Raw genomic sequence first — 15,621 nt, 5'->3', positions numbered from 1 at the left:
TAAATGCTAGCATAACACCGGGGTGTTACAGTCCTGATTTCACCGAATATTTCATGGATATGCTCTAGGTGGGATATCCTAGTTCCTAAGGACTCCCAACCAAACAGTCAAAAAGCGGATCCATCCCACCTCATCCAAAAACCAAACACTACCTGAGATCCTCAGAGGAAAATCGGCTCCAAGTCTTGGGCCACGAAAGCCGAGAAGTTGGGCCTGGGCTGTGAGACCCGGCCTCTCTTTTTTAGATGGCCTCCGATGTTACTAGTAGTTGACTGGATGGGCCTCAACATGGTTCCTTTGTGTTGCGGCTGTGCTCCAGCTCCAAAGCGTGTCTTTCCGGCGAAGGGTTTTCTCGAAGCGCGGACAGAGATGGCAGCGGCGACGGCAGGGTCGGCACCGGCGAAGGAGGTGGTGGAGAAGAAGGTGGAGTTCATGAAGGAGGTATTTTCGACCTCCCAATGCTTTCACACCTCTATTGGTGTTTCGTGTAGTTCTCGTCGCGAGCTTCCTTTTATTGTCCTCCGAATTCGGCGGGTGAGAGCAGAACTAAAATAATCTGCCGCTTGGATTTGGTTTGGTGTTCCGCAGATACGGGCGCACGAGGTGGCGATCGCGGAGCTAGGCAACCTGAATCCCTCCCGGGTCAGCCTCTTCCCCTGTGTCTCCCTCCCTTGCTTGCGATTTATGTCAGGTGCTGTGAGATGGTGGTACCCATTACCAATGGCCATTACCAATGGCAACTACTAATACTATGTTGTTGGCCAGTGATAAACTGATGCTACATTTTTACATCACCTTATTTCTGTACATTGGTAATCAGATGACAATTGACAGAAGTTTTGATTATCCAGTTTGAGAGCAAGAGCATGGATGTTACTGGATCAAACTTTCAGTAGCTTGATTTGTCACGAACTCACAACTTGTCCATCTTACTCACAGTCACAGTTTCTTGGTTTGCATTAGGAGGTGTACCAGAAAGCTGGCAACATCTTCTTTCGCAAGAGCGTCAAATCAGTGGTCACAACGGAGCAGAGTATGCTGAACTGCCCATCACCGCTAGTGCATTGCATCTTTCTCCAGTAACTTTCTCTCCTTAGCTTGCGTTGTCTAACATTACTCTGGTTTTACGATTTGCTATGGGTTACAGAGCAACTTGACCAAGCCAAGGCTCGGCTGAACAAGCTGAACCAAGCCTAATGCGGCAGCGACGCTGCAATTGTTGGCCCTCAACACAATCGATCATGCTGATTCAAATGAAAACGCTTCATATTCATCTTCGGTTGCTCATTAGTTCTGCAGTTGGACCTAATTCTACATTTTTTTTCTTGAGATGCAGGGCTGTTGTGCTCGTGAAACTAATTAGAGGCTAGATTTTACTTCCACAGTTCACTTGCTTTTGTGTATTGTGTGTGAGGCATTACAAGTTTGTTGGTCCTGAAACAGTGACAGGACCCAAATTCTGAGACCAATGTAAAGGTCTTGACCTGTACATGACAGTTTGTTCGCAGGGTTATAGCCCGCCTGGATACGATGCTTTCTTCGTGTCTAGGGTCTACTAAATTTCTCGCGTCCCTGGTGTTTATCGTATTATTTTGGTTCGTAGCTTGATAATGCAGCAGATGTAACCGGAACACATGTCTGATTCAGATTCTATTTAACTCAGCTTCGGTTATTTCAAGTGCATGTTCAGCTTCTTCTGGATCAATATCACAGTTTGTATATGTCTATACTGAAACCACCCAAAAAAAATGGTGCACCAACAGCATGCAAAATGAAGGGAAGTCGATTGGGTATGAGTTTTTCTCATTTTGACGATTATCGGAAGGTTCATCTTCAAGCTTTTGGGAAAATAACTCTAGAGTAGTAGGTAGCATATTACATTACGCTGGTGTTGACGGTCAGATTAAGATCTCTCAGAAGGAACAGCAGTTTAGCATTCGATTCCTGCTTTGATACTGACTGTAAGTCAGGAAAGAAATGGGATAGCGATACCGATAAACTCTCTTGATACTACATGCTTCCCTACGCTCATGTATCATCGATGTTTCTATGTGTCTGTACTCTAGGGATGTCCAAACAACGACCACACCATCAGGACATGAGGATTCAACTGTCCGATTGATGTGAAGAAGGCTATCTGCAAAGGAAAGGAAATACATCTTAGTACCAAAGGAATTTTGCCCCCTTCACAGCCAAATGGACAAGTGGTTATGTCATACAGGGAAAAAATAACAATAGGTTACACGCAAGCTTTAACAGTCATTAGTTAAATTTTGAACATAGAGGTGAGAGCAAATTGCCTTAGTTTAAATAAACCTTTCAATTATTGGCCAATATAACTTTTATTGAACACTGCGAGATGAAATAGATCATAAGTTTAACGGTGTTCACTGCACAGGCTAATTGAAAATATTTCACTGTATTTCCAACACTACTTATAGCAACAATAGTGATGCCTAAAGATTAACTACCAATGTGTTAACAGAAGTTATTGCAAGGTATTTGCACTCCTGACTTGCTCATTAAGCACATAGGAAATGATATCAAAGCATAAAAAGTTTACAAAAGGGAAGATATTAGACGACACTTCAGTGACATTTTAGTATCAATCATAAAAATAAAGGCGTCCTCGTAGTAAAAAAGGTTACATTAAACTAGAGATAGGGATAAATCAATCATCAGTTCATCAGAGGGTAAGAAGTGGTGCTTACTCAAAAGTGTAGTGAATAGAACTTGTACTTGGTAACTAAACTGGCATTGAGATATTATAATGGGTACTGTGGGGGTATGGCCCCCAAGACGTGGGCCGCACCATCGGAGGTGGCCCGGCCCACAAGATCAAGGCGTGTACGGCGCTGTTCGGCGTGCACCGCAAGACATTGTATAGTACCAAATAGGATACTTTACTTGTAACTTTGCCCCTCCAGAGTATATAAGGAGAGGCAGGGGTCCTCTACTCGACATCATATATTCAATACAATACACCAAAGACACAGGACGTAGGGTATTACGTCGATCAGACGGCCCGAACCTATCTAAATCGCTGTCTCTGCGCCTTGTGTCACCATCTGGTTCCTGATTACGCGCATCCCCACCGATAAATCTACCATCGCGGGATACCCCTCAGTGGACTGCCGAGCATATTCTGTCGACAGTTGGCGCGCCAGGTAGGGGTGTGCGCTTGATCCATGGCGAGCCAGATGGATCTCAAATCAACAACGCGTTCTCGTCGTCAATCTCGTGGAGTTCCATCCCGGTCCACGATGACGATTCATCGCTGCTACACCAGCCCCTGCGACAGCAGATCCGATCTCGGAACCACCTCCGAGGTTGTCTTCACCAACAACTCGCCGTTGCTGCCCTCATCAGCCCTCGTCGACGACTCGCCGCCGCTGCCCTCGTCGATGACTCGCTGCCGCTGCCCTCGGCGGCCTTCACCGACGTCCCTCGCCGTCGACTCGTCGTCACTGCTCGGCGGCCTTCGCCGACATCTTTCGCTGACGTCCATCGACTCGTCGTCACCGCTCGGCAGCCTTCGCCGACATCTTTCGCCGACGTCCCTCGCCGTCGACTCGTCGTCACCGCGCGGCGGCCTTCGCCGACGTCCCTCGCTGTCGACTCGTCGTCACCGCTCGACGGCCTTCGCCAACATCTTTCGCCGACGTCCCTCGCCGTCGACTCGTCGTCACCGCTCGACGGCCTTCGCCGACATCCTTCGCCGACGTCTCTCGCCATCGACTCGTTGTCACCGCTCGTTGGTCCTCGCCGACATCCTTTGCCGACGGCCCTCGCCGTTGTCTCGTCGTCATTACTCGGCAGCCCTCACCGACATCCCTCTTCGCCGCCGAGCTACAAGCAAGCTGCCTACGTCACCGACTAGATAACGCTATACGCCGCTGACCAGACACTCTGCCTAAAGCTAAGTCACGTTTTAATATTCTTCTAAATATTCTCCAATCCCCGTATATCGTCATAATGTTTTTCCGAATTGTTTTCTCCATGTTTGCTCTCCAAACGATTTTCCGAACCCCCAAACAGTCCTGTTGATGCTCGAACGCCTCCAGAGATGGCCCTGTCTCCCGCTCCTCCCTACACGTGCTACGGGCTCCGCGCTCTGCGTTATGGGTGATCGGCAGCGGCCCCTTGGTCACACCTGTTCCTCCTACACGTGCACGGGCTCCGCGCTCGACGTTATGGACTATGGGCTAGCTAGGGCTGGAGACTCAGCTACACACTAACTGTTCGGGCGGTTTATATTAAACATAAATATATTTTCACGCCAACTGATCGCTGAACTGCATACGTCGTTTCATCACCATTGCTAATTTTTCTCCGGAGTTTATTTATTTTTACATCATGTACTACCCGTTCTACATGTTTGTATTGCAGGATCATCGTCTAGGTGATCGGACCACCTGGTGCTCGGACTTCTCCACCGATCAACTGGTCGGACCGCTTGGTTCATGGACTCCGTCACCGACCAGTTGATCGGACTGTTCGCGGCTCGTGCTTCATCGCTAGCTACGCCGGTTACTCCTCGGCCCTCGGATTCTTCGTGCTCGAGGACTAAGTGGGCACACTTCACCGCATGGACGTCGTCAGCTACGTCGGTGCTCAGACCTCACCGCCTACGCCGGGCACTCCTCGGTGCTCGGACCTCGCCGCCTACGCCAAGGACTCCTCGGTGCTCGGACATCGCCGCCTATACCAGGGACTCCTCGGTGCTCGGACCTCGCCGCCTATGCCGGGGACTCCTCGCTCCTCGGTGCTCGGTCATCGACAACAACGCCGGGGACTCCTCGCTCCTCGGTGCTCGGTCATCGCCAGCGACGCCGGGGACTCCTCGGTGCTCGGTCATCGACAGCGACGTCGGAGACTCCTCGCTCCTTGGTGCTCGGTCATCGCCAGCGACGCCGGGGACTCCTCACTCCTCGGTGCTCGGTCATCGACAGCGACGCTGGGGACTCCTCGCTCCTCGGTGCTCGGTCATCGCCAGCGACGCCGGGGACTCCTCGCTCCTCGGTGCTCGGTCATCGCCAGCGACGTCGGGGACTCCTCGGTGCTCAGACATCGCCGCCTACGCCGGGGACTCCTCGCTCCTCGGTGCTCGGACATCGCCGCCTACGCCGGGGACTCCTCGCTCCTCGGTGCTCGGTCATCGACAGCGACGCCGGGGACTCCTCGCTCCTCAGTGCTCGGTCATCGCCAGCAACGCCGGGAACTCCCTTGCTGCTCGGATATTGCTACGTCTCGTCGGTGGGCAATCAAGCTGCTCCATTGAAGGGTCGAGATGGCGACTAGAGGGGGGTGAATAGTCTTTTCTAAAACTTAAACGCGTCGGCTAACCGATACAAATACGGAATTAAAACTATCGGTCTAGCCAAGACTATACCCCACTATATATGTTCACTAGCACCTTGCAAAGATAACAATTATGCAACAAAGGTGCCAGGCTAGTTAGAGCTCTCCTAAACAATTCTAGGAGCACGGTTACACAAACCTATGCCACTAATTCTTTAAGTAACAAGGGAGCTCCTACACATGCTAGTAAGCAATAGCATAAAGCCAATTAAGCTCACTAGCAATGCTCAATAACAAGGCAACCAATGCTAAATTAGAGAGCGCAAATACTTAGCTACACAAACTAAGTAATGTGACTAACAAGGTTGCACAAACCAAATTAGCCACGCAAGGGAGCTACTTCTATGCTACACAAGCAAGAAGGTAATTAGCAAGCTACACAAGCTATCTAATTACAAGAGCAACTACACAAGCTTAATATGTATAAAAGTAATTGCAAGCTTGTGTAATGGGGATGCAAACCAACGGGAAGAACAATGTTGACACGATGATTTTTCTCCCGAGGTTCACGTGTTTGCCAACACGCTAGTCCCCGTTGTGTCGACCGCTCACTTGGTGGTTCGGTGGCTAATTAACATCACCCGCTAAGCCCGCACGTCGGGCGCCGCAAGAACCTACCCCTTGAGTGAGGGTATCTCAATGACACGCTTTACTAAAGTTGCTCTTCGCGACTCCCGCGGGGCGAGCACAAGTGCCCCTCACAAGCACTTCTCCGGAGCGCCGCACAAGCTTCTTGCGCGCTTCGACAGAGACCACCACCAAGCCGTCTAGGAGGTGGCAACCTCCAAGAGTAACAAGCACCACCGGCTTGCAACTCGATCGCCTATTGCCACTCGATGCAACCTCACGATGCAATCGCACTAGAATCGCTCACTCACACAATCGAATGATCATTATCAAGTATGTGTGAGATGGAAGGCTCCCAAGCACTCTCAAGCATGGACATAAAGTCCCCCAAGGTGCTCCACACCAACCATGGCCGAAGGCCACTTCTATTTATAGCCCCAAGGGCTAAACTAGCCGTTACCCCTTCACTAGGCAACGGTCGGGCCGACCGGACGCTCCGGTCGTGTTGACCGGACGCTGGACCACAGCGTCCGGTCGCCCGCAGACGGCCACGTGTCCCGGTTCCAATGGTTACTTGACTTGACCGGACGCAGCAGCTTTCAACTGACCGGACACTGAACCCCCAGCGTCCGGTCGTTTCCAGTAAGGTACCGACCTCGACCGGACGCGTCCAGTCACACTTGATCGGACGCAGCCAGCGTCCGGTCACACTCCAGCTTCTGCGTCATCATACGTCAGCCTGACCGGACGCAGCCTGCCAGCGTCCGGTGCATTCAGACCCAGCGTCCGGTCAGTTGACCGACGCCAGCATCTTCGCGATCAACTCGTTTTCACTTCTAACTTCTTCACCCTTGCTCCAATGTGCTAACCACCAAGAAATTGTATCCGGCGCAATAGAAAATAGGCATTCCATTTTTCCGAAATTGCATCCAGAGAGAGGGACCCCAAACCCATCTCAACCCTACAACACACCACCTTCTTTGTAGATGTGCCAACATCACCAAGTGTACACCACCATGTGTAAGTGTGTTAGCATTTTCACAATCATTTCCCAAAGGATGTTAGCCACTCAACTTGCCACGCCACTCGATCCTAGCGATAATGCAAAGTTAGATCACTCGAGTGGCACTAGATAACCGATATGCAAACAAGTTTGCCCCTCTTGATAGTACGGCCATCTATCCTAAACTCGGTCATAAACTTCTCTACACACCTATGACCGGTGAAATGAAATGCCCTAGGTTATACCTTTGCCTTGCGCATTCCATTCCATCTCCTTCAATGTCGATGCAACACATGCACCAACACGATCAACAATGATATGATCCACTTCATATCATCACATGATCATATTGGTTCATCGATCTTGACTTTACTTGCTCTTCACCGTTGCCATCGTCCATCCGCGTCAAGTCTTGCTCAAGCTTCACCGCCACGCGGTCCATCACTCTAAAACCTTCGACTTGCCCTTCATGCTTGTAACCGGTCCATCAAGCTAAGTCTTGTCTTGATCTTCTCCACCTTGATCACATGACTCAATGTCATGTCTCATGTGCATTTAAGCTCCTTCATCATCACATGTGTGAGCTTTGCAACATCTCCAAGTCATTTTCACTTTCATGGCATATGTTGCTCACACACATGTACCTGTGGACTAATCACCTGTGTATCTCACATAAACACAATTAGTCCACTTAAGTTGTCACTCAATTACCAAAACCAAACAAGGACCTTTCATCCATGCTGTTCGGATCAGGGTGCTGATCTTGGGCAGCACGTCTGGGGTCTTGATATGCATATGTCAGACGACGTCGGCAAGCTTTCAGACTTCTTTAACCCTGCTACAAGATTCATTCTTCATCTTCCAGCAGGCTCGGGGACTAAGTGGGCACACTTCACCTTGCGGTGAATGTGCTTGTTCTCATCTCGAGGCTACGCCCGGGGACTGGCTGCTTGCTCGGCTGGTCTTCTACTTTATGACCCTGGCACCACGTGACTGCGTCACCTACTGTCAGGTTCGGGGACTAACTGTGGGGGTATGGCTCCCAAGACGTGGGCCGCACCATCGGAGGTGGCCCGGCCCACAAGATCAAGGCGTGCACGGCGCTGCTCGGCGTGCACCGCAAGACATTGTATAGTACCAAATAAGATACTTTACTTGTAACCCTGCCCCTCCAGAGTATATAAGGAGAGGCAGGGGTCCTCTACTCGACATCATATATTCAATACAATACACCAAAGATACAGGACATATGGTATTACGTCGATCAGACGGTCCGAACCTGTCTAAATCGCTGTCTCTGCGCCTTGTGTCACCATCTGGTTCATGATTACGCGCATCCCCACCGATAAATCTACCATCGCGGGATATCCCTCGGTGGACTGCCGAGCATATTCTGTCGACAGGTACACAGATCATCAATAGCTTTCTCCACAGATTTTGTCATCTCAGGGATAGTCACCTTGCACACTAATTATTAGAGACAAATGAGAATGGAGAAGACCAACATAATGTATGAGTTGAGATATGCTAATAACATACAGAAATTACTAAATTAGTAACAGTTAATAACGACAACATTTATGCAACACAATTTAGGATCAACCTAATCATGAATGTTAAAACCAGAGGAACAGAACATGGCCATAGATATGTCCTGCTTTCCACTTATCATTATTTAGCTATGACCATATTCTGCAATCTGATGTGGTCGTATCAGTAACTCTAGAAGCAAGAGAGTGGTGTTAAGTCAAAGAGAGAGAACAGAAACTTTTAAAGTATAGTATGTGCATAATACCACGAGTTGTGGATGCCTGTGCCTCTGCGATGATCTGCTTGTACTTGATCTGCGGCTGGGATGGTGGTGAGGCTGCGGTGGAAGATTGGGTGGAGGTGGTGGGAGAGGATCGACGAGACTGAGATACCAGGTTGTCAAGGGCAGTGAGCCCGAGGGTAGGGGGACCTCGGCTACGTAGATCGTAGCCGCTGCCCGTGATGGCCGGCCGGGTTATACCCCCTTGCCGCCGTTCTTCGTCGGTGGGTTATTCCCCCTGCTGCCGGCTTAGGTAGAAGAAGAGAGGGGATTAGATGGTAATATCTTTCTTAATTGCCAAGCGTTTGATTACAGCATATCTATAGCCTCCGGCTCAACAAAAAGAGTAACAAACTCCACTAATTAAGGACTAACCAAAAATAGCTAAAAGATCTCCTACTTTCCCTCCTAGCCACTGCTGGAGGCCGTGCCCTGCGTGCTTGCCATGCGTGCAGCAGCGCGTTCCTGGGCTCGGCGCATGTCACGGGCCCTATGGCGCCTCGTGTACACTTGTTTGAACATGACATCTCCCTCCCCGTCGAGAGCCAGCTCGTCCTCGAGCTAGAATTGGGGGAACTTGGTGTGGAACGGCGCGACGTCTTCCCAGGTTGCTGATGCTGCCGACGTGCCCTTCCATTGGATGAGCACCTGATGTACGCCGCGAGCCAGGCGGTACCGCACCGCGCGCTCGGGTTCTGGGCTAATGGCGCCATGATGCAGGAGCGGCAATGGTGGAGGCGCGGTTGGCGGCGGCCCATGATACTTCTTGAGCAGCCCCACATGGAACACATTGTGGATGCGGGCGCGGGAAGGAAGCTCCAGCCGGACGGCGACCTTGTTGATGAGTTCGACGACGCGGTACGGCCCGAAGAAGCGCGGCTTCAGTTTGCCGCCCACAGCCTGAGGAAGAGACGATGCTGCGCGCTGACGTAGGCGAAGCAGCGCCCAATCACCGACCTGATAGGTGATGTCGCGGTGCGCACGGTCGTAGTGGCGCTTTTGGTACGCCTGTGCCTGCTCCAGACGGTAGCGGATGTCCTCCAGGAACTCCGCGCGCTCCTCCATGCTCTTGGCGACGGCCGGCACCCTGGTTTCCCTGGGTTCATAGGACCGGATGGAAGGAGGATCACGCCCGTAGACCACGCGGAAGGGGGTGTCCCGCAGGGACGTCTAGTAGGCCGTGTTGAAAAGGAACTCCGCCCACGGAAGCCACCGGAGCCACTCGCGCGGCCTGTCTCCTGCCAAGCACCGCAGGTACATGAGGATGACGCGGTTGGCCGACTCGGACTGCCCGTCGGACTGGGGGTGAAACGCCGTGGTCATCTGCAGCTTGGTCCCCATTAGCCGCATCAACTCCTGCCAGAACGTCGACGTGAACACCGTGTCCCGGTCGGAGACCATGGACTGTGGAACACCGTGGAGGCAGACAATGTCGTTGAAGAAAGCCTGGGCGACGGATTCAGCGGAGTACGGGTGTGCCAATGGGATGAAATGGCAGTACTTGCTGAACCGATCCACCACGGTGAGGATCACCGACTTGCCGCGGACCCGTGGCAGCGCCTCCACAAAGTCTAGCGCGACATCAGTCCACACGCCCTGTGGAACCGGCAGTGGAAGGAGACCCGCAGGATGCTGGTGCTCGGACTTGTAGCGTTGGCAGACTTCACACGTGCGCACCCGTTCCTACACAACTTGCTTCATGTTAGGAAAATGGAAGTCACGACGCAGCCGGTGGAGCGTCCGCTGTACGCCTTCGTGTCCGTCCTCATGGATGGCCCCCACAATTTCTTGTAGCAGCGGGGAGTCGGCCGGGATGTACAGCCGCCCGGAAAATTGCACCATGCCGTCCACCCGCGCCCAGGGAGCTGGTCGGGTGCCCGCTGTGATCTCGCCATGGAGAGCAACAAGGGCCGGGTGGTCCAGCTGGGCCTGCCGGAGCTTGGCGATGAAGTCGAAGCGCGGAGCAGAGAGGGCAAGGAGCTCTCCCTCCACGGTGTCGCGCCTGGACAGCGCGTCGGCGACGGCGTTCGTCGCGCCTGGCTTGTACTCGACGGAGAAGTCGAAGCCCAGCAGCTTGCCAACCCAGTGGTGTTGCGGGTGTGTCTGGACGATAGCTAGGATCAATCTGTTGCACATATTGTGTAACAAACTAGGAACACAATCTGTTAGCTCGATCGCCTTCTCTGTAATCCTACCTCTCTTGCCTATATAAAGGAGGGTAGGGACCTCGAGCACGGGATTCAATCTTCCACATATTCCATCTACCTCGTAGTTAGGAGCAACAGCCCATGTAATTGAGCATATGAATATAAGAGTAGCCGTACCACTAGAGTAGGGTTTAGCGTGCACCACGCCCCGAACTAGTATAAATTTCTGTGTCTCGTGTGTTACCATCTGATTCTGTCTACGCAACCACGTTGCTGGATATTGCCAGAGCAAAACAATCTGACAAGATGAATTCTATATCTATATCTATACCTAATAATAAAGAGGCAAAATTTCCGACCATTTTTTTTATCCATCGTCCCCTAACTAACTCCGTGAACGTGGAAGTTGTCTATATCCATGTTTACAACTATCTTGATTTATATGACAACGGCTTGGCACATGTTCTTAAAATAATTTTGATAGCTAGGAATCTTTTTCCAAATATATTCTTTGATCTTGAGTAAGTTGAATAGGAATCCCAATCCTAATCCGGATAGAAAAGGAAAAAAGTAGAAATTAGGCAAACTTATCTTATTATTTTTTGGTGTTTTCATTTTTGTTTTTGTATCTTTTTGGTTCTCTGTTTTTTTTCCACGTGAATGTTCCAATTTCTGTTAGGAGCAAGAGAGAGTTGTAAGTCACGCACACAGGTACCATACGTGAGTCCTTATCCATCTTGCACAGGGGTACCATCCATTGTCTATATATGTTATTTCTTCTCCAATTTCTTTTTCTATTCGGATGTCTTCTTTTTGCTAGTTTCGTTGCTTTTTTTCTCTCCTGTTTCAAACCTGTTCAACTAAATATAAATAAAAAAATGGCTGATACACAAGAAGAGGCATATTTGTTGTAAGCTAAGAAAGACGACGAACATAGAGCCCCCGTCAACGAAGCTGCTAGCGCGCACAATACTCTGGTGAAGGTGAACGACTAAATAGTGTGTTTGTAGGTGCATCAAGGGTATACATATTGTCGTTGACGTATGCAAAGATAGAAGAACTGTGAGAAAGATTGTAACATCTTAATAAAAATGAAAATAACTATCCGTTACAACGCACGGGCATCTTTGCTAGTACTACTACATATATATCAATCTTCATCAATATTTCGGTGGAGTCATGATGTATATACCATATTTGTATCCGTATATATCCTATAGAATACTATCGTAAGTAGTAATTTACTAGTAAACACATGGTGTAAATGAAGATTGGAGATGATTTACCACTCACGTCTCGTTCACTTTGCAAAAAAAAAAAAGTGAACCTGATGAATAGTATCACTTTCGTCTTATTTGGCAAATATTGTCCAATCGTGGACCAACTAGGCTCAAAAGATTCATCTCGTGGTTTTCAACTAAACTGTGTAATTAGTTATTTTTTTTACCTACATTTAATACTCCATGCAAGCGGCTAAAAATTGATGTGATGGAGAGAGAGTGAAAAAACTTGGAATTTGGATGACATCTAAACAAGGCCTCACATCAAAAGAAACTTAAGAAGATTTTTGTTCCATAATCAAATGATCAACAAATTATATTTTTACTAGATAAATATCCGTGCGTTGCACGGGAACGTAACAATAATATGGTAATTAAATATGAGTGTGTGGTGTATTGTTGAAAAACAATAGTATGAATATGTTACAAAAAAGCAATTTTCAAACGTGATGTTCGGAAATCAATATTTCAAACTTAATTTTTTGCACCTAAATGCCACAACTTAATAGAATCCTAAAGTTATTGACTCTGGAAGCACAACAGTCATCTAAAGAAACTTGGTTATGCAAGATATGAACTTCACATTTCACAAATCATAGAATCAAAACTCATCTGTCACAGTAACTACCTTAGTGCTTCGACGAGATGTGGTAGTCTCGAGAGCCCCTGCCTGCAATGTTGATTGCATAAGAAACAATTTAGGCACTATACAGGTTCAGGAACGGGCAATTCCATGTATGGTAACATCAATTGAACTTGTTTAAAAAAAAACATCAATTGAACTTACCAGGGTATAAACCTCATCTTTGTCCACACTGCCTGGTCTGTACTCCTTTCGCTCGTCAAGTCCAATCGCAATGCCAGCTTCCCTCAGTCCATCCTCTGCAACCTTTAACACCTCACTGAGTCACTGGTGGTTGCCTGCAGTGTGCTCCAGAGCAGCACACCAATGTGCTCCTTCTCTTTAATCAGTTCATCCACCCTGTCCTCCAAACGCCTCATCTTGCCCTCCTTGTCATCGATACAAGCCCTGACCTTCTCCAGGGCCATTGCCGCATGCTCATAGGCCAATTTCGTGCCTTCCAGAGACACCTTGAGGCTCTCCTCTACGTCAGTCTCCTTCCAGACAAAAACCGAGTCCGACAGGGCACCGGCAGCTTCGGCATCGACCAGCTTGACGCCTTGACCACCTCCCGCATCTCGTGGTACAGCTTGGAGGTGCATCCGATCTGCTCCGCGAGCACGGGCCTCTGCGCGTCGAGCTTCCTCGGAGATCTTGGCTTCCCGCTGGGACAGGGACTTGGATGGGGATTCGCCCTCGGACGACCTGGATGCGAGGGACGCCTCGAGCTCAGAGACCTCGATAGCGATCTGGTAGTTGCGGTGTTCCATCTGCTCCCGCGCGCGATCGCGGTCGCGGTTAACGGCGTTGATCTGGGCGAGGAGGTCGTCGACGATGTCGTTGGCGCGCTTGAGGACGCCATACGCGAGGGCCAGGAGGCCGGAGGAGTACTTCTGGGAGGTCGGGAGCGGCGCGGGGGCCGAGGAAGGGGAGGCCTTGGCGGAGATCCTCTCAAAGCCGGAGGAGAGCATGGAGGAAGCGGTGGCGGCCTCAGCCTAGAGCGCGGCGAGGGAGCGTGCGGAGCAGGGATGAAAACGCTACGGATATATTTAGATCGTATTCGAAATCGAATCCGTTTAGAGGGGTTGAGATCTGTCCGTATCCGAGTCCGGATATTCAACATCTGATACCGTATCCGTATTTGAATACTCAAATCGCATATTTATGATGTCGATATCTAATCATATCCTATCCGACATAGTTGACACTATCCGTATTCGAATCCAAATCCGGACAAAAATATGAAAACAAATGTAATATCGGTGATATCCGTCCATATCTGATCTGTTTTCATCCCTAGTGCAGAGGCGGCGGACTCCGCCTGGAGCGTGGCGAGGGAGCGTGCGGAGGCGGTGGCCTCGGCCTGGGTGTATTCTATTGGGCGCGAGCCGAGCACAACAGGGTGGGAAAGTGACCGGGCCCGGCTGACCTGATTAGGGTTTTTTTATGAGGGGGCTGAACTTATTGTCCTTCTTCACTTCTCTTATAATCCGTCTTTTTCAACTTATTTTTTTAGCCGGAACAATATTTTTCTCTCACAACAAATTAGTCGGAACAGTGTTTCGGCTTATTTTTCAGCGAAGCGAACGGGGCCATTAGTTGCCCAGCTTCGCTTCGGATTCCACTTTGCGTCGCGAGCGAGGCGATTAGCGGGACGTTGGACGAGGATGATAATAATTTTTAAGGCTTTGTTTGGATGCATGTGCATCTACCTCTATTTACATGTGTTAGAGTAGATTGAAAGCCCTAGTTTAGCTTTGGATAATTGATAAAAACCTAGGACAAACCTTTGATCTAAATGTATGAATTAGATGAGGTAGTTCAATCCAAGTGATAAAGCTAGTTGATGGTCATGGTGAAGGTGATGGCCACAAAAGAGATAATCAAGTGCTTCATATTTAAAAAAAGAGAGAAAAACAAAAATTAGCTCAAGACAAAGGTATAATGATAGAAGTCATTTTTGATTTACACTCAAGACACCATAAATGGTGTGAGTGATTTATGATCAATAGTCGTACTATAAAGAGAGAATTTTTTTAGTTAAGCGGTTATCGAGTGCAACTAGGTGACATGATTCTTGCATATGCATTTAGAAACCTAGTATGCTAACTTTGACCCTTATAAAATGTTTTAAAAATGCTAACACACATGCACTCAAATTCTACACTCTGTGGTTAGCATCTTGAAAGCAAGGGCAAAACGGTTGTGGACTTAGAAAAAGAAAAAGAGGGATTCGAGTAGGACCGGACAGAGGCCACGGGGTGGACCTGCACGTCTGGTGCCTTGTCCTAGGTGGCCCGGCGTTCAGCAGAGAAAGCACGCGGTGGTGAGCGAACGCTGGCGGCAACGCGCGATCGGACGCGCAGGGGCTACGTTAGGTCCGTGCTGATGTACGTTGGCGTCATCACCATGGACGTGCGCAACAGAGCAGTGTGAGGACCGGACGCTAGGGCACGTCAGGTCAACGTTGACCGGACACGTTCGGTCATTGTTTTTCGGCTCTGGAACCTCTCTAGAAATAATCTAACGCTGGAGCACTCTGGGCCTGGTCATCGCATAGGCGCATCTGATCCTAACTTAACTACGCAGGCGCTGGAACTTGACCATTGAGATCGGGTGGCTACGCTTGAACGTGGGGGGCCATGTGGCGGCAGATGCACGACCGTACGCGAGCGCGGTGCGTCCGATCATCCTAACCGGCGCGTCCAATCAGCACACGGAGCCCTCTCCCTTGACCCTAATGGCTTTATTCGTTTGAGGGGCTCTATAAATAGTATTTGGCTGGCTTGAGGCTCACTCTCTTGGCACTTTGACATACTTGACATCCTTGT

General features: G+C 49.6%; 3 protein-coding genes across 6 annotated transcripts; 1 reads left to right on the top strand and 2 right to left on the bottom strand.

Moving 5' to 3' along the window:
• Nucleotides 1–309: 309 nt before the first annotated feature.
• Nucleotides 310–1,618, top strand: LOC136551437 (uncharacterized). 2 transcript variants are annotated; one of them, XM_066542989.1, is made up of 4 exons: nt 310–441; nt 589–642; nt 976–1,033; nt 1,148–1,618. In XM_066542989.1, the coding sequence occupies exons 1-4, from the start codon at nt 370–372 to the stop codon at nt 1,195–1,197; spliced, it is 234 nt and encodes a 77-aa protein (XP_066399086.1). In that variant the 5' UTR covers nt 310–369; the 3' UTR covers nt 1,198–1,618. The 2 variants fall into 2 exon arrangements, with proteins under 2 accessions (XP_066399086.1, XP_066399085.1); XM_066542988.1 differs by having other exon boundaries at nt 964–1,033.
• A 208-nt stretch (nt 1,619–1,826) lies between these two features.
• On the bottom strand, nt 1,827–13,856 carry LOC136551436 (uncharacterized). 3 transcript variants are annotated; one of them, XM_066542985.1, is made up of 3 exons: nt 12,956–13,856; nt 12,797–12,838; nt 1,827–2,137 (listed from the first exon to the last, which is right to left on the bottom strand). In XM_066542985.1, the coding sequence occupies exon 1, from the start codon at nt 13,759–13,761 to the stop codon at nt 13,060–13,062; it is 702 nt and encodes a 233-aa protein (XP_066399082.1). In that variant the 5' UTR covers nt 13,762–13,856; the 3' UTR covers nt 1,827–2,137; nt 12,797–12,838; nt 12,956–13,059. The 3 variants fall into 3 exon arrangements, with proteins under 3 accessions (XP_066399082.1, XP_066399084.1, XP_066399083.1); XM_066542987.1 differs by lacking the exon at nt 1,827–2,137 and adding an exon at nt 8,242–8,324; XM_066542986.1 differs by lacking the exon at nt 1,827–2,137 and adding an exon at nt 8,289–8,398.
• Nucleotides 9,303–9,806, bottom strand: LOC136548457 (uncharacterized). The gene has a single exon (XM_066539979.1). The coding sequence runs from the start codon at nt 9,804–9,806 to the stop codon at nt 9,303–9,305; it is 504 nt and encodes a 167-aa protein (XP_066396076.1).
• Nucleotides 13,857–15,621: the final 1,765 nt, after the last annotated feature.

The sequence above is a fragment of the Miscanthus floridulus genome, chromosome 4 (assembly GCF_019320115.1).
Source record: "Miscanthus floridulus cultivar M001 chromosome 4, ASM1932011v1, whole genome shotgun sequence".
NCBI classification, from domain to species: domain Eukaryota; kingdom Viridiplantae; phylum Streptophyta; class Magnoliopsida; order Poales; family Poaceae; genus Miscanthus; species Miscanthus floridulus.
Note: the sequence above shows the minus strand (reverse complement) of the source record. Positions and strands in the feature narration are given on the sequence as shown.

Excerpts from the sequence above, each read along its gene's own strand:
- LOC136551437 (XM_066542988.1), top strand. The coding sequence starts at position 370 with ATGGCAGCGGCGACGGCAGGGTCGGCACCGGCGAAGGAGGTGGTGGAG. Across the intron at positions 442-588 it reads AGGTGGAGTTCATGAAGGAG|ATACGGGCGCACGAGGTGGC; the intron begins GTATTTTCGACC and ends GGTGTTCCGCAG. Across the intron at positions 1,034-1,147 it reads AGTGGTCACAACGGAGCAGA|AGCAACTTGACCAAGCCAAG; the intron begins GTATGCTGAACT and ends TATGGGTTACAG.
- LOC136548457 (XM_066539979.1), bottom strand. The coding sequence starts at position 9,806 with ATGGAGGAGCGCGCGGAGTTCCTGGAGGACATCCGCTACCGTCTGGAG.
- LOC136551436 (XM_066542985.1), bottom strand. The coding sequence starts at position 13,761 with ATGCTCTCCTCCGGCTTTGAGAGGATCTCCGCCAAGGCCTCCCCTTCC.